Source organism: Lonchura striata, chromosome 26, assembly GCF_046129695.1.
Source record: "Lonchura striata isolate bLonStr1 chromosome 26, bLonStr1.mat, whole genome shotgun sequence".
NCBI classification, from domain to species: domain Eukaryota; kingdom Metazoa; phylum Chordata; class Aves; order Passeriformes; family Estrildidae; genus Lonchura; species Lonchura striata.
Genome location: NC_134628.1, coordinates 6,760,101 through 6,777,107, shown reverse-complemented (window position 1 = coordinate 6,777,107; position 17,007 = coordinate 6,760,101). Strand labels below are relative to the sequence as shown.

The 17,007-nt window shown below is 61.0% G+C and overlaps 1 protein-coding gene across 1 annotated transcript in view; it reads right to left on the bottom strand.

The window, feature by feature from the left end:
• The window catches only part of NKAIN1 (sodium/potassium transporting ATPase interacting 1), a 40,930-nt gene extending 28,232 nt beyond the window's left edge, over positions 1-12,698 (bottom strand). Inside the window, exon 1 of the mRNA XM_021528395.2 lies at positions 12,392-12,698. Coding sequence (XP_021384070.1) covers positions 12,392-12,445 — 54 coding nt within the window. The 5' untranslated portion in view covers positions 12,446-12,698. The remainder of the gene's footprint in view (positions 1-12,391) is intronic.
• Positions 12,699-17,007: the final 4,309 nt, after the last annotated feature.

Sequence of the window (17,007 nt, the reverse complement as noted above, 5' to 3'; positions counted from 1 at the left end):
AAATAAAGCTTTTAATAACCCACCCCCGTGGGTGTTTTTGGTCACTAGCAGCACCAGGCTGTGCTGCTAAATGCAATCCCTGGGGGAGCCAGCAAATCCAAGACACGAGGCAAATTCCCAGGAGGGAACAAAACAGGGAATAAAGCATAACCCTGAAATTCCCATGGCTCCAGACTGTGCCCGTGTCCCTCCCAGGGGGAGGGGGGACATCCCAGGAGCAGTGTGGCCACAGGCAGTGGCAGGGCTGGCACAGCCAGGGTGGGCACAGGGACCCCCGGCCCCCGGGACTCCCACGCCCGGTCCCAACCCCCAGCACCGTCCCCTGGATGTCCCCACCCAAGCCTGGCAGTGGCACCCACGGTCCCATCACCCACCCAGTGGCCATGGGGAGCCACCCCCCAGTGCCACCCCCCAGTGCCACCTCCAGCCCCGGGCACCCTCAGCCCCCCCAGCTGCTCTGTGACCACCCCAGCGGTCCCCACACGGCCACGGGGGCTCAGTGCCAGCCCTGTGCCACCCACGGCCGTGCCAGGGCTGAGTGTGGCCCCACGGCAGAGCCGTGCCTGTGACGGGCTGGGAGAGGCAGCACGGAGGGGACAGCAGGGGACAGGGGCTGAGGGGGTCCCGCAGGTGGGTGTCCCCAGGGTGGTGAGAGGGACGGGGCTGGTTCCTGAGCCAAACCAGGGCCGGGAAAGCAGAGAAAACACAGATCTGAGCCTGCCAAGGTTTGTGCAAAGCTGCCGACCCCGGGCCCGGCTGCTGCACCCACGGGTGGGACCTGGGTCCTTTCCCAGGGGTGGGGGACACAAATCAGGGTGGGGGGACCCAGCTGGACCCCACAGCCACGGCTGTCACCACCCCTGAGATCCATGGGGTGGAGAGGAGAGGGGGAGAGCCCAGGAGGATGGGACAAGGACTCTCAGTGTGACACTTGCAGGCAGAGCCTGAGCACCACCATTGAGCCGAGCTGTGCCTGCACGGCATTAGAGCCCGGGCAGGGCTTCCCTGGGGCTCCCGTGAGCTCCAGCACTCCAAGAACCCTCCAGCCCCATCTGAGCATCCCCTGTGCTCACCCGGAGCACCCTTCACTCATCCCAAGCACCCTCTGCTCCCACCCCGAGCACCCTCCATGCTCACCCCAGCACCCTTCACTCTGACCCCAAACTCCCTCCGTTCCCACCCCAACCACCTCAAGCACTCTCCACTTCCCGAGCGCTCTCCATCCCACCCCAAGAACTCTCCACTCTGCCCCAAGCACCCTCCATTCCCACCCCAGCCACCCCAGGCGCCCTGAGCCTCCCTGATTCCCACCTGAGCCTCCCTAATTCCCACCTGAGCCTCCCTGATTCCCACCTGAGCCTCCCTGATTCCCACCTGAGCCTCCCTGATTCCCACCTGAGCCTCCCTGATTCCCACCTGAGCCTCTCTGATTCCCACCTGAGCTTCCCTGATTCCCACCTGAGCCTCTCTGATTCCCACCTGAGCATCCATAATTCCCACCTGAGCCTCCCTGATTCCCACCTGAGCCTCCCTAATTCCCACCTGAGCCTCCCTGATTCCCACCTGAGCCTCTCTGATTCCCACCTGAGCCTCCCTGATTCCCACCTGAGCTTCCCTGATTCCCACCTGAACCTCCCTGATTCCCACCTGAGCCTCCCTGATTCCCACCTGAGCATCCATAATTCCCACCTGAGCTTCCCTGATTCCCACCTGAGCATCCATAATTCCCACCTGAGCTTCCCTGATTCCCACCTGAGCATCCCTGATTCCCACCTGAGCCTCCCTGATTCCCACCAGAGCATCCCTGATTCCCACCTGAGTCTCCCTGATTCCCACCTGAGCCTCCCTAATTCCCACCTGAGCCTCCCTAATTCCCACCTGAGCTTCCCTGATTCCCACCTGAGCCTCCCTGATTCCCACCTGAGCCTCCCTGATTCCCACCTGAGCCTCCCTGATTCCCACCTGAGCTTCCCTGATTCCCACCTGAACCTCCCTGATTCCCACCTGAGCCTCCCTGATTCCCACCTGAGCCTCCCTGATTCCCACCTGAACCTCCCTGATTCCCACCTGAACCTCCCTGATTCCCACCTGAACCTCCCTGATTCCCACCTGAGCATCTCTGATTCCCACCTGAGCCTCCCTGTGACCCAGCACCCTCCACTCCCACATCCCACCCCGGGCACCCTCAGCTCCCACCCTGAGCTTCCTCCCCTCCGCTGGGACATTTCCCACCGGGGGTTTGTGTTTGTACCCGGGAGCCCCCGTGGGCTGGCACGAGTGTCCCCAGGGGCAGTGGCACCGTTCCAGTGCCATTCCACGGCTCCCTGCAGCCCCAGCTCCCAAACCGGGGCAGTCACTGAGGCCACCCCCGGTGTCCCTTTGCTTTCCAAGCCCCGTCCAGCACAGGTTCCACATCTTCCTGCCCCGCACCATGCCAGGGAGGCACCTCTGCCTGCTCCAGCTCCCCTTGGCTGCCCGGTGCCACCTGCCCGGGGCTCCAGGGCCTCGCTGCCGATCCCAGAGTGCCCCAGGGTGCTAATTAGCCCTAATCAAGGTAATTAGCCTGAGAGCCCAGCAGCAGGGCAGCCCATGGCTGTGTCCCCTGTGTGTGACAGCACAGCTGTGACCCCGGCCAGGCAGGGAGGGTGATGCGGGTGACAGGACACAGCAGCAGCGGTGGCCTTGCAGTGTCACTGTCACCGCCAGCCCCCGGGTACCCCAGGACCTCCCCCAGCACCCCCAGGGCACAGGAGCCCTCTGCCAGGACAGAGCCTCTGCCGCAGGAGGCGGCACCAGGGGCTGAGAAATCCCCTCTGGGGGGTTCCCAGCCCATCCCTCTGTGCTCACAGCCCGGCACCCCAAACCCCCCAGCCCTCCTGCACCCCTCCCTGCCAGCTCCTGCTCCCCAAAGCTGCCGGGACTGCTGAGCCCCCTCGCTGCAGCCCCCAGGAGCTGATCCCTGGGGGTGAGCAGGGAGCCAGCACCCCACGGCAGGTCCCAGTGCACCCCAACTTCCACACCCAGTACATCATGGGGACAGAGGGGGACACGTCCTGTCCCGCTGCTCCAAAGCACCACTTGGACCATCGTTTCTTCCTCCCCAAAATCTCCTTCTACCACAGATGAGACCCAAAGGAGGGGGAAATTTCCCCCAAGCACATGGGAGCTGTTATTAATCTTATTAAAAACCTCTCGGGGTGGAATGTCCTGGGCTGCTCTCTGCCCGCTTTGCCTTCCCACTTTTCCGGCCCGTTAATCCGTATTTTTGGAAATTGAAATAAATAGCTGCTTTCAAATGGGGGGAAGGAAAAAAAATCAGTGCCAAGGGGGCCATTCTGAGCTGCTCCAAGCATCCCCCAGGATTTGGGTAGAATGTTCTCTCCCTTCTCAACCCCCTGTGTTCATCAATCCAGCCACACTGGCTGCGGTGGTGGGGACAGGGACATCCCAGGGCATTCCCGGGGTGGGAGGGATGGGGACACGGCCTGGAGCAGCGGGATGGGCTGGGAAGGTTCCCACTGCTCAGCCAGGCCGGCGGGGATGGACACAGCCCCACACCCAGAGCAGGCTGCTCAGACAGGCAGCGCTGAGGGACTGCTGGGGCTGCGTCCCAAAGGACAGACACCCCCAGGCGATGGCCGCGGCACCCCGGCCCAACAGGAGTCCCGGGCGGTGGACTGGGATACACAGGGAATGGCACGGGGCTGGCAGGATGTCCTGGCACCCACCCCCAGCACCCTCCAGAGTGCCCAACCCACCCCTGTGCCAGCCTGTGAGGGGCAGGGCTGGGAGCTCTGGGTCTGCATCCCGGAGGGGGATGTGGGTTCCCTTTGGGAACTGAATTCCTCCACGGTGAGTTTTGGACTGGTGGAGCCCCAAAACCTCTTCCAGGGCTTCCCTGGGGTTTCTCTCTGGAGGAACTGAGCAGAGAAGAGCCAAGAGCATTGCTGCAGAAGGGAAAAGTGGTGGGAGCTGATGCCTCAGGTTTTACTTTTCTGTTTTTCACATTCTGTGCTGCTTTGGTGTGTGGGTCTGAGCTTCACATTATGGGATGGTGAGCTCTCTTCACAGAGTACAGAGACAGAACAATTCCTGCTCCAGCTGGGCACCAAGGACAAATGATCCAAAGCTCAGCCCAGGAGCACAAACAGCGTGGGCTGGAGAGAGAAAAACAAGCAGGATGGGACTGATGGGCTGGAGCTGGAATGGGACAATGAACTCCAAGGTGCCAATGGAGCAGAACTGATCCCAGGGAGAGCCCCAGTCACCATCCCTGGGTGTGTTTGAAACAAGCCTGGATGTGGCACTGGGTGCCAGGGCTGAGTTGAGGGGCTGGGGCTGGACTGGACTCGATGGTCTGGAAGGTCTCTGCCAACCCAGTGACTCTGTGATTCTGTGAATCTTGAAGGGATGATGGCTTTAAACTAAAAGAGGAGGGATTCCAATGGGATATTGGGAATTGGGAATTGTTCCCTGGCAGGGTGGGCAGGGGCTGGGCTGGAATTCCCAGAGCAGCTGTGGCTGCCCCTGGATCCCTGGCAGTGCCCAGGGCCAGGCTGGACACTGGGAGCTCCTGGGACAGTGGGAGGGGTCCCTGCCATGGCAGGGGTGGCACTGGAGGGGATTTAAGGTCATTTTCCATCCAAACCATTTCACGGTTCTGTGATGTTCCCTCAGAGCAGCCACAGACCCCGAGCCCCTCCAGAGGCTGTTTTGCCACATCTCCCATCCTCAGCCCCCTCCTGATGTTTGGCAGTGGATTTTGGGATGGAACACGCCCCTGCCTTTTCCAGGAGGAATCTCCCGTGCCAGGCTCTGCTCACCACCAGCCCCTCATCCCACACCTTCTCTTCAGTGCTGATATTATTCTTCTCTCTTTCTGCCTAGTCCTGAAATGAACACCATTGATTTTTCATAGAGCTAATTTTTTTCCTAACAGAAGCCACCGGGGATTAAATCAAATTCCTTATCAGCATCCAGACCATTGCTGGGGCAGCTCAGCCCCTTCCAGCAGCCAAGCTGGGAGCTCAAGAAGAAACAAGAGCCAGGTTTGGCTGGGCAAGACACATTTCCCAGCTCTCTGAGCCCCCCTGCTTTAGGTTTTTCTGCTCACATCAACCTTTCCTTCCCGGGCTCTGACGGCTCCGCTGTCGGGCCAGGCTGGTTTCAGCCTCATCCTCTTCATTTTCTCTACAACCCAGCCCTTTGAGACATTTATTTTCCAGTCCCCTCACTCCCAGCTCTGTTAAGAACCGCCATGAATGATTTAGGGAGTTCTTCAGGCGGTCTCGTTAATCCTCTGGGGTGCACATTAGCTGGTCCTGCAAATTTAGACGTACGGCACTTTAATCGTGGTTTTAATTGCGAGCTGTGAGGCTCTGCCTTCCCAAACACACGTCAATAAACCTTTCCAGCCTGCCTGCAATGTGGCTGTGCCAGAGGATGCTCACCCACACCGAGGTCTGGGCTGGCTGCTCCTCTCCCCGGCCACCCACAGCCTCGGTCCCTGCGGGGCTCTCGGAGCGCTCACCGGGGAGGAGACGGACTGGGCTGGGGTTTTCAGGCTTTTCAAGCACATTTCCCACCTTCCCAGGTGCTCCAGCCCCAGTGTCCAGCCTGGCCCTGGCACTGCCAGGGATCCAGGGGCAGCCACAGCTGCTCTGGGCACCTGGGAGAGCCCAAACCTCTCCACAAGCCTTGCCAGGTACAAACCCCCTGCATTTTCCAGTGGGGAACAGCACTGGGGGCACCTGGAACCATCCAGGAAATCATTATTTCCTTTCCTTTATCCCTTTTGTGCAAAGGTTTTTGGTTCTGGTTTTTATCCTTGATTCAGGAATCTGAATCCCAGAGTGGTTTGGGTGGGAGGGATCTTCAATCCCAGCTCATCCCACCCCAGGGACCCCTCCCACCGTTCCAGGTGCTCCCAATGTCCAGCCTGGCCTTGGGCACTGCCAGGGATCCAGGGGCAGCCACAGCTGCTCTGGGCACCTGGGAGAGCCCAAACCTCTCCACAAGCATTGCCAGGTACAAACCCCCCTGCATTTTCCAGTGGGGAACAGCACTGGGGGCACCTGGAACCATCCAGGAAATCATTATTTCCTTTCCTTTATCCCTTTTGTGCAAAGGTTTTTGGTCCTGGTTCTCATCCTTGATTCAGGAATCTGAATCCCAGAGTGGTTTGGGTGGGAGGGATCTTCAATCCCAGCTCATCCCAGCCCAGGGACCCCTCCCACTGTCCCAGGAGCTCCCAGTGTCCAGCCTGGCCCTGGGCACTGCCAGGGATCCAGGGGCAGCCACAGCTGCTCTGGGAATTCCAGCCCAGCCCCTGCCCTCCCTCCCAGGGAACAATTCCTTCCCAATATCCCATCAGAATCCCTCCTCTTTTAGTTTAAAGCCATCCTCCCTTGAAGATTCACAGAATCACAGAATCTCTGGGTTGGCAGAGACCTTCCAGACCATCGAGTCCAGCCCAGCCCCAGCCCCTCAACTCAACCCTGGCACCCAGTGCCACATCCAGGCTTGTTTCAAACACACCCAGGGATGGTGACTGCACCACCTCCCCGGGCAGCCATTCCAGAACTTTGTCACTCTTGCCATGAAAAACCTTTTCCTAATATCCAACCAAGGTGGGGAGGTGGAAGAGATTCGCAGTCCCGACAGCCCTTAATGCAGGAAAAATGAGGCAAAGCGAGTGGGTTTGGGGAGAAAATGGTTTTTTCAGCCCTGAAGGTGATTAGCCACAGCCAGAAACGAACTCTGGGTGTGTTGGCCTTTCCCTGCTGCCTTTGGGCAGTGCTTGCCCCAGGATTGGGCCATGTTTGGAAGGCTCTGGATCCTCTGGATCCCTGGAGGATCCTCATCCCTCCATGCCGGCCCCTGTGACCCCACAGAGCCGCAGGTATCGGCTCCTGCAGCACCCCCACCCCGCGGAGAGGGATGTGGGGGGCTCGGGGGGTGAGGGACTCCCCTCGCCATCCCCGCGCTCCCGCCAGCCCCCCATTTCCATGGCAACCATGCAAATGGGAAAGCTTTCCATAATCATTAGGGAGCGGAGCGGAGCAGTACAAACAGTGGCGGCAGCAGATTACAAACCCATTATGAACAGTCGCACCTTCTGAGCGCTGGTAATTACACCTAATTGTGCATTTAATTGCGTAATTGAAAACCTCCATCCCGAGTTCAGCCCGGGCTCCTTTCCGCCTTCCCGGGCGGGGGGATGCGGCCGGGGGCGGCCCCGGTGCCCGGGCCGGGCCCGCGCCGAGCGCCCGGAGCCGTGCGAGGACAAAAGACGCCGGCAGGCGTGGGAGCAGGGTGGTTCCCTCCGGTGGTGCCAAACCCAGGGAAACCAGAGCAGGAGGAGAGGGTGGGAGGGCCACGGAGCCCCCAGGGTGCAGAGGGGTCCCGCTGTCGCACAGGGATGAAGGATCACCCCCTCTCCCCGCACCCATCCCTCGTTAAACCGAGCTCCCGATCCTTCTCCAGCCTCGGAGCCGGGGTCACACCCGCGGTGCCCTGCGCAGACCCCGCCTCGGGGGGAAGCTGGGACGGAGCCGCGGCCCCGCGGGGACCGGGCATGCCGGCGCCGCTCTGGCGTGGCACTGCACGGCACGGCACGGCACGGCATGGCATGGCATGGCACGGCATGGCACGGCATGCCACCGCGTGTCACCTCACCGCAGCCCGCCAGCCTGGCAGGCTCCGGCAGGCGGGAGGTGCCAACCCAGCTCTGCTTTTGCAGCCAATTAAAGGAGAAGGAGAGAAACAAAGAAGGAAAGGAGAGCCCGGCTGGAAGCGGCTGCCGGCTCTGCCAGGCGGAGGTGGGGCACGCAGCGCCCCTGTCCCCATCCAGCTGCGGGGCTGGCGGCCGCTCGGAGCGGGCAATGGCATCGCCGCTGCGCGATGGAGAAGGAGCTGAGGATCCTGCAGCGGCGCCTGAGCGCGGCCGGCGGGCACGGAGCGGGCTGGCCAAGGGACACGCGACAGCAGCGGCACAGACCCGGCCCGACAGCTGCCAGCAGTGCATGTCCCGATATCCCGATATCCTGATGTCCTGGTGTCCTGATATCCCGATGTCCCCATGCCCCAATATCCCCATGTCCCCATATCCTGATATCTTGATGTCCCCAATATCCCGATGTCCAATATCTCGATATTCCAATGTCCTGATATCCTGAAATCCCAATATCCCTATGTTCTGACATCCAAATATCCCAATATCCTGATGTCCCAATATCCCAATGTCCAATATCTCAATATCCCAGTGTCCTGATATCCCAATATACCTCAACGTCCCAATATCCTGATATCCCAATGTCCCAATATCCTGATGTCCCGATAGCCCCATATCCCGATACCCTGATGTCCCGATACCCTGATGTCCCAATATCCCAATGTCCCAATGTCCCAATAACCTGATATCCCAATGTCCCAATATCCCAATATCCTGATATCCCCATATCCCAATGTCCCAATATCCCAATATCTCCACATCCCGATATCCCAATATGCTGATTCCCCGATGTCCAGATATCCCAATGTCCCAATATCCCCATATCCCCATATCCTGATATCTCCATACCCCAATGTCCCAACATCTCAATGTCCCGATGTCCCGATATCCTGATATCCCAATATCCCGATACCCTGATATCCTGATGTCCCAATGTCCTGATATCCCAATATCCTGATGTCCCAATATCCCGATACCCCGATACCCTGATGTCCCAATATCCTGATACCCTGATACCTCAATGCCCCGATACCCCGATACCCTGATGTCCCCATGCCCCGATGTCCCGATGTCCTGATATCCCAATATCCCGATGTCCCGATGTCCCAATACCCCGATGTCCCGATACCCTGATGTCCCCATACCCCGATGTCCCGATATCCCGATACCCCAATATCCCGATACCCCGATGTCCTGATAGCCCGATACCCCGATATCCCGATGTCCCGACGTCCCGCTGTCCCCATACCCCGATATCCCGATATCCCGATGTCCCGATATCCCGATGTCCCGGTGTCCCCATACCCCGATATCCCGATGTCCCGATATCCCGATACCCCGATATCCCGATGTCCCGATGTCCCGATGTCCCGGTGTCCCCATACCCCGATATCCCGATGTCCCGCTGTCCCGATGTCCCGATATCCCGATGTCCCGGTGTCCCCATACCCCGATATCCCGATGTCCCGATATCCCGATACCCCGATACCCCGATATCCCGATGTCCCGATGTCCCGGTGTCCCCATACCCCGATATCCCGATGTCCCGATATCCCGATACCCCGATATCCCGATATCCCGATATCCCGCTGTCCCGATATCCCCATATCCCGATATCCCGATGTCCCGCTGTCCCGATGTCCCGATATCCCGATGTCCCGCTGTCCCCATACCCCGATATCCCGATGTCCCGCTGTCCCCATACCCCGATATCCCGATGTCCCGGTGTCCCCATACCCCGCTGTCCCGCTGTCCCGCTGTCCCCGCCGGGCCCGCGGGGGGCAGCGCGCTGTCCAGCCCGCCCGGCCCCGGGGCACAGGAGCTGCGGCCGCGGCTCCAGCCCCACGCCCGGGCGGGCAGGGCCGCCCGCTCCTGCCCCATCCCGCCGCCTCAAGCTCCCGCTTCCCCAAGGGAGGCTCCGGCCCAGCCACGGGGCACGGGGACGGCTCGGTGTCTCCCAGCTGCTGGGAAAACCGGCAAAACCCCGCAGTTTTGGTTTTACCCCACCTCGTCATCACGAACATCTGCTGGTGGCCCCTCGCGGGGCGGGGCTCGGCCGGTGGGGGTTTGGCAAGTGGATTTTTTCAGGGAAAAACCATAAAAGGAGGCAAAATCTGGCACGGGCTGCTTGTCCCCAGGACTGGGGTCAGCCAGCACTCGCAGCACGGCCTCGGCAGGGGTGAAGGAGCTCGGGGGGTGTCTGAATGCTCCAAACACGACACCAATGCTGCAGTGTCATGGCCCAAAACCCAGTTTCTAAACTGGTTTGGGTGTGGGTTGGAGCGGGCAGGGCTCTGCAGGGCCCCTCTGGATCAGGTTCCTTGTGCCCAGTGGGTGCCAGCTGCACCTGGGGGCATCCAGAGCATCCCTGGGACCAGGGGGGCAAGGGAGCAGGTCATGGATGTTGGGAAACCAGCTGGGGTGCGACAGGTGCCCACGAGGGGACACTGGCACACGGGGAGCCGTGGAAAGGTGCCCAGAAGGTGACAGTGGCACACTGGGAGCCATGGGAAGGTGCCCAGAAGGTGACAGTGGCACACAGAAATCCATGGGAAGGTGCCTGGGCTGGGCAGGGAGCACCAGCCAGAAATGGTGGCATCACCTCAGGATGTCACCATGCTGCTGTTTAAGGGACACCAGGGCCCAGGCTGGCCAGGGGGGCTCAGCTGAGCCGTGCCCTCCCTGGGCAGCCCCGCTGGTGGCAGAGCTGCTCCTGCAGCCACAGGGCAGCCCCACACACACCAGTGCAACCCCAGCCCCGTGACTGGGCACACTGGGAGCACAGCTGTCCCCAGCCCCAGAACAGAGGGCCCAGGACAGGTGGGGGGACAGGAGCCCGCTGGTGCCATCCCCATGTCGGGGTGAAGCAGAGGAGGGGAGCAGGGATGGGGTCGGGGATCGTCCCCGCTCCCTGAGGCTCCATCCCAAACCTCAGCTCTGCCTGCTCCAGGTGCTGTGTCACCTCAGGGTGGCCTTGGTCACCCCAGGGGACACCTGGGTGGCACTGCCACCTCCAGTGTTCTGGGGCTGGCTCAGCACAAGGCCATGGGTGGGCACCCAGACCCCTCACCCAGGATGAGGAGCTGAGGCTTGGAGGCATCTCCTCATGGAGGGGTGGAAGTTGCTGCCTCCAAAACCAGGAAGGAGCTCTGGAGAGCATCCCAAAGGATGAGCTGGTTCAGGGTGTGCCTGGAGAAGGAAGGAAAAGGTCCCTGGAAAGGGATTGGAGCCTTTGGGGATGCCAACAGCACCAGGACACACGGGGGAAAGGTGGAGGGAAAGCCTGACCCCAATTAGCAGCAAAGTTCCTCCGGGTGTGAGCAGGAGCTCTCTCCCAGCCCAGGAGCTCGCACCTATTCAGCCTTCCCCCAAAATTAACAGATTAACATCTCTCAGATCTGGGATATCTCGGGGAATAATCACCAACAAACCTGCCTGGGAGCTGCGTGGTGAAAAGGAATGTGACCAAAAGCCAGGAGACTCCTGCACACCTGGAAAAGCCCCGCTGGATTTATCCTGGCTCGGGTGAGTGAAACACCAAGCGAGACTTCACAGCCCAAAGCGAGGGGACAGCTGGGGACACGGAGGCCATCCCTGCTGGGAATGGGGAGACTCCAGCCTGGGAATGATCCCACTGTGCTGCTCAGGGCTGAGCACTGGCTTTAAAGCTTCCCCATCCCCCCAGCAACAGCTCCTGCACCCCCCATCCGAGAGTGGGGACCCCTCCCCACCCACTGCCTTCTGGAGGATGAAGAATGAACAGGAGCTGGGAAGAAAGTGCCTGTCAGCAGGACGCCACCATCATCTCCAGAGGGCTCTGGAGCCCGTTTCCATCGCTGTGTCCATCCATCCATCACCTCCCGTCCCCGGGGACAGCACGAGCTGACCCCACACATTTCAGCAGTCCCTCCCTGCTCTCCTCGCCCTGACGGGCCCGGCACGGCCGCGGGGGCAAGTTGGAGGCTGCCGATTCTCCATTAACGCACCACCCTGCCGGGATAATTAATCGCAACCTCGCCGGCGCTGGTTTGAGCAGAAACCCCCGGATCCCCCCCGCGCTCCCTTCGCCGGCTCCTCGGGCACAGCCTGATGAAGATTGATTCGCGGGCGGCGGCAAGCGCGGCACCGAATTGTCACGAAACCCTACAGCTGAAGCCCTACAATCCCGTGAAAAGCAACGCTCTCCTTTCCCCTTGCCACCCGGTGTCCCCGCCGCGGGTCCCGCTCAGGAGCAGGAGAGTTTCCAAAGTGCTGCCAGCGGCTCCAAGTTTCCCTCTCGCCCCGACTCAGGGGACCGGCACCCCGAGACGCATCCGTGGAGTCACCAGGATGGGAAACCGCGGGCGGGAGCGAACTCGGAGGGGAGAGATTGCAGTTGGGAACAAAGCTCACACCTGCTGGAGACGCAACCTCGGGCACTGACGGCGCAGGGAAGGGGTCCCCATCCACCTCCCCGGCCAGCGCTGGCTCGAGGCAGGAGATGAGGGTGGCACTGCCTATCTTTTAGATCAGCATTTTTTCTTTTCTGTGGGTTTTTTTTGGGTGATGGTGAGGCATCCCCAAGCTGGTCCCAACACAAGGTCACCGCCGAGGCGGCGTGGGGAGCGGTGACAGGCAGCATCTCGCACAAAGCACCCCCGGCATGCCGATGAGCCTTACCAGCTGCAGGCAGCAGAATCCCACCAGCGTGCATCGCCCGTTGCATCTCCCCATGGCTCCCCAGCCGGATGCTCGGGGCTCCCTCACCGTGGCCTCGCTCCGCCGCCGCGCTCCAGCTCCTCACCAGCCGCCCCTCGGCCACCCGGGGAGCGTCACGGGGGGCTCCAGCACCATGTCCCGCTCTCCAGCCTCGGGCCAGCCCCGCCGGCTCAGCACAGCGGCGGGCTGGGCTCGGCGTGGGGCATCGCCCCCTTCTCCCTCCGCCGCCCGCCCCGCTACAGCCCGCTGGGGCGGCGCGGGGGCCGCGGGGCCGCGCAGCCCTGGCCGCCCATGCCCGGCCCGGCCCGGCGCGGAGCCGCCCGCTCCGCTATTGTCTCCCGCACAGCCGCGCTCCGCGCCCCGGGCGGGCGGGGCCGGGCGGCGCGGCCGGAACAAGGCGGGCCGCGGCGGGCGGCGGGGCGCGGCGGGCGGCGCGGCCGGGCGGGGCGGGGGCCGGGCGGGCACAGCGCGCCGCGCCGAGCCCTTGGCGGCCTCCGGGGGCGCGGGCAGCGCGGCCCCTGCGCCGCGCCGCGGCTGCCGCCCGGCCTTATCCTTGATCAGCAGCGTTTGTCTTTGAAATCGCCGGTTTTTGTGATGATTCTTTTTTCGCCTCCGGAGCCAGGTGCGGCTGGGTGAGACCCTGGGGAAGGGCTGCGAGATGCGCCCCCCGTTTTCCCCCCGCGTCTCCCGCATCCCCCGGCCCTGCGGCCCTTGGGCGGCGCCTGGACCCGCAGCACAGGGACCCCGCCACCTCCCCTGGGGTGGCCATGCCAGCACAGCAGCTGGGCTTGAGGGGAGGACAGATGGCCGGGCCCGGAGGGAGCGCCCCACATCCCCCCGCAGAGCCCCGCAGCGCAGAGCCCCGCTCGGCACACGCGGCTGGGGCCAGGGGCGAGTGCCGGCCGCGGGCAGGGAGCCTGGGCAGGGAGGTGGGTGCAGGCAGGGCGGACACGGCCCCTCACCGCCACCCACCCGCTCGCCTTTGTTCTGTTTTCACAGCACACCTTCAGGGACATCGCAGAGTGCGAGGAATCGCCGGGATGCTTTAGAAACCTCTGGCTGAAATGCCGCCTGGCAGAAGCACTTAGAAACAGTTTGCTGCTTTTAATTTCCATGATTTCTTAATCCTCAGTGCTGATGTTCAGAAGGAAACATCTCCTAAACCCACCTCACGCTGCCTTAGGTGTCAGAGCATCCACACGGCATCTGAGGGATGAAGCTGCGTTTGTGTGTGTGGTCCAAACCCATCCGAGCTTGCCAGGGCTCATCCCTGTGTGCTGCTGGGACCAGCCTGCAGCACCTCCCACACCTGGAGCTTCTCCTTCCTCCTCCACGATGGGGATTTCTCTCCCCCCCGGGGCTGTTTTGTGCTCCCGGGAGCATTTGGGGAGTTCATGCGTGTTTGAAGGACGGGGCTTTGCAGAAAACGCCTGGCTTTTGTGCATTCAGACACACACAGTGCAAAGATGCAGCGGGTTCCTCAGGGGATGCTCTGAAGCGGGCTCCTGGGAGCAGGAGCAGACTCAGATGTGGTTTATTCCACCCTGGCCTGGCTGAGTGACCTCCAGCAGCCCTGAGCATTCCCAAACCTTGCTCTGCACGCTGCCAAGGATCCCAGCTGTGGGCTGGGCCATCCCTCCCAGCTCTCATGGCTCCAGAATTCCCAGGCTTTCACACGGGACAGGTCCCATCACCTTCATCCCGTTCAGTCCCAGGCCCATGAGGGTTATCCTGGCACAGCCACAACTCCAGCATTCAGCTTTTGGGCTCCTCTGGGATTAAACACAGCAGAAACTCAGAGCAGAGGGGTTGGCATCACCACAGGTCAGAAATGATAAGGACCAAAGCACCCCACAGCATCTCCTTGGCCATGGCCAGGCAAATCTGCCCAGCTCAAGCCTCCTGCCCCCAAAAACAGCAGGAAAAGGCAAAATACTCTGATGGAAAATCATAAATTCCCATCCAATGGCGTCGAGATCCCACCTGGCTCCTGACCAGGTGGAGTTTTGCAAAGAATCAATTTTAGATTAAAAAAAGGTCAATAAACCCTGTCATGGAGCTTCCCTGGAAGGAGAGGAGACAACTTCATCCGGGAGAGGCTGGGGAATGAGCCCAGGGCTTTGTTCTGCTCAGAACCTGCCACTCCACACGTCCCACCCTGGGGTTTATGTGGAACAAAAAGCCTCAAATGGCCAAAATTACAGAGAAAATACCTGGTGGAAATCCAAAAAGGGTCATGTCATCAATTGGGAGGATGGGAAATGGGGGGGAGCCATCAGGCTCCACGCTTTGGTCCCCAGCTGTGCTCTCACCAAGCCTTGTTGTGCCTCAGTTTCCCCAACACCCCTGGTGGGGTCAGAGCCTCATCCCAAATCTCCTGTGGGACAGAGAAGGGAACGACTCCCATCAAGGCTGAGACTTCATTTCTCTGCCACCCCAGATGCCTGGTGGGGTGGCAGGGATGTCCCCTGTCCCCCATGGCCACCTGGCCCTGGCAGGGGCTGGATCTGACCCAGCTGAGCTCTCCATCCCCAGGGCAGCAGCAGCCAGATGGGATCTCTTCCCCAGGTACACAAAATCCTCTCTTTCCACTAAACCCGAGTGTTTGAAGTCAAAAACCATCTGTATCTTTATGCCAGAGAGAGCTCCGCTTGCCAGGGGTATAAACAGAACACAGAGAAATCAGGTTTTTTCACTAAACTGATATTTTTATACCAAAGTCAGGTTTTTGTCTATTTGGGCAGGGCTGGAACAGCCTGGGGACAGGGACAAGGGACATCCCAGTCCCAGGGCCAGGGATGGGGGAAAGGATAGGCCAGCTTGGGTCAGGAGTGCTCCAGCCCTGGGGGCAGTGACTCTCCAGCCCTGGATTCCGGGGATGCCCCAGGTTTGGGATCAAGGGTGTCCCAGTCCAGGGGTCACATTGCTCCAGCCCTGACTCCTGGGATGTTCCAGAGCCAGGTCAGGTCAGGAATGCTCCATCCTCGGGGTCATAAATGCCCCAGGCCTGGGGTCAAGGATGCTCCAGACCTGGCCCCAGGGATGTCCCAGACCCGGGATCAGGAATTCTCCATCCCTGGGGTCATGGAGGCCGTGGCTGTGGGGCCAAGGGCGCCCCATTCCATGGTCAGTGAGTGACACTCCAGCCATGGATACCAGGGGTGTCCCAGCTTGGCACTGAGGATGTCCCAGTCCTGGGGTCAAAAATGCTCCAGCCCTGAGTTCAGGGATGTCCCAGAGTCAGGATCAGGAATCCGGGGATCATGGATGCCCTGGGGTAAGGGGTGCTCCATCCCTGGGGTGGAGAGGCCCTGGCTGTGGGGTCAAGGATGCTCCGGCCCTGGGGTCAGGGACATCCTGGCCCCGGGGCCAAGAATATTCCATCCCGGGGCTCAAGGCTGCTCCAGCCCTGACTCCAGGGATTTCCCAGGCTCAGGACCAGGCCCAGCCCAGCCCCAGGCTGGAGAGGGCTTGGAGCACCCAGGGATAGTGAGCAGGGGTGAAATGGGATGAGCTTTACATCCCTACAACCAAACCACTCCGGGATTCTGTGACTTCCCCAGCCACCTCCAGGAAGAAACCCACATTTATTTAAGCAAACTTTCCCCAATTTGAAGATAATTAGCCCCCAGCTACCAGTCACCATCAGCTCTGTGGATCCCAGGTAATGGACCAGGCTCAGGCGGCTGCTGGAGAATTGATGGATGAGTTAAAATGAGTTCCCACCATTCCTTCTCTGTTATCTTATCTCTGTGCTGGGGAGAAGGGCAGCACATCACAGGATCCATCATCATCATGATGCCTTTGTAGCTCGCAAAATTCATAATTAACAAAAAATTTCTATTCACTTGCTCATGTAATTTAATTAGCTTTCCATTAAACGCAGACTAAACAGCATCTATTCCCCACCAGAGCAAATAATTGTTTTCCATTCTTTCAGAAATCATCCTTGGAACTCTGAATTCATTAGGGAGCAGCAGTGGGAAAAGGTGGGGAAAGGAAGGGAAAAGCTGCAGGAAGGAGAGGCAGGGGCTGAGAGGGGGCGGGGCAGGGCCGGAGCTGCCTTTGGCTGAGCCGGGATGTGCCGGGATGTGCCGGGATGAGCCGGGATGTGCCGGGATGTGCCGGGATGAGCCGGGATGAGCCGGGATGTGCCGGGATGTGCCGGGATGTGCCGGGATGAGCCGGGATGTGCCGGGATGTGCCGGGATGTGCCGGGATGTGCCGGGATGAGCCGGGACGAGCCGGGATGTGCCGGGATGTGCCGGGATGTGCCGGGATGAGCCGGGATGTGCCGGGATGTGCCGGGATGTGCCGGGATGTGCCGGGATGTGCCCACTGACCCCGAGGGGGGCGCTGGATCCATCCCGCTGCACCCCCGAAGCTCTGGGTGCTGCCTCCACCTCGCCCCGGAGGAGCCTTTGGGCTGCCAAAGGGTCAAGAACGGGATGGGGACGGGGACAGGGATGGGGACGCTCCCCAGGGCAGCCTCGGGGTCACTTCCAGCCCCCCAGTCCCCACTGGGATTGGGGATCAGCCCCCCCTGCCAGCCCAGCCCCGTGGAACCGGGGCTGTTT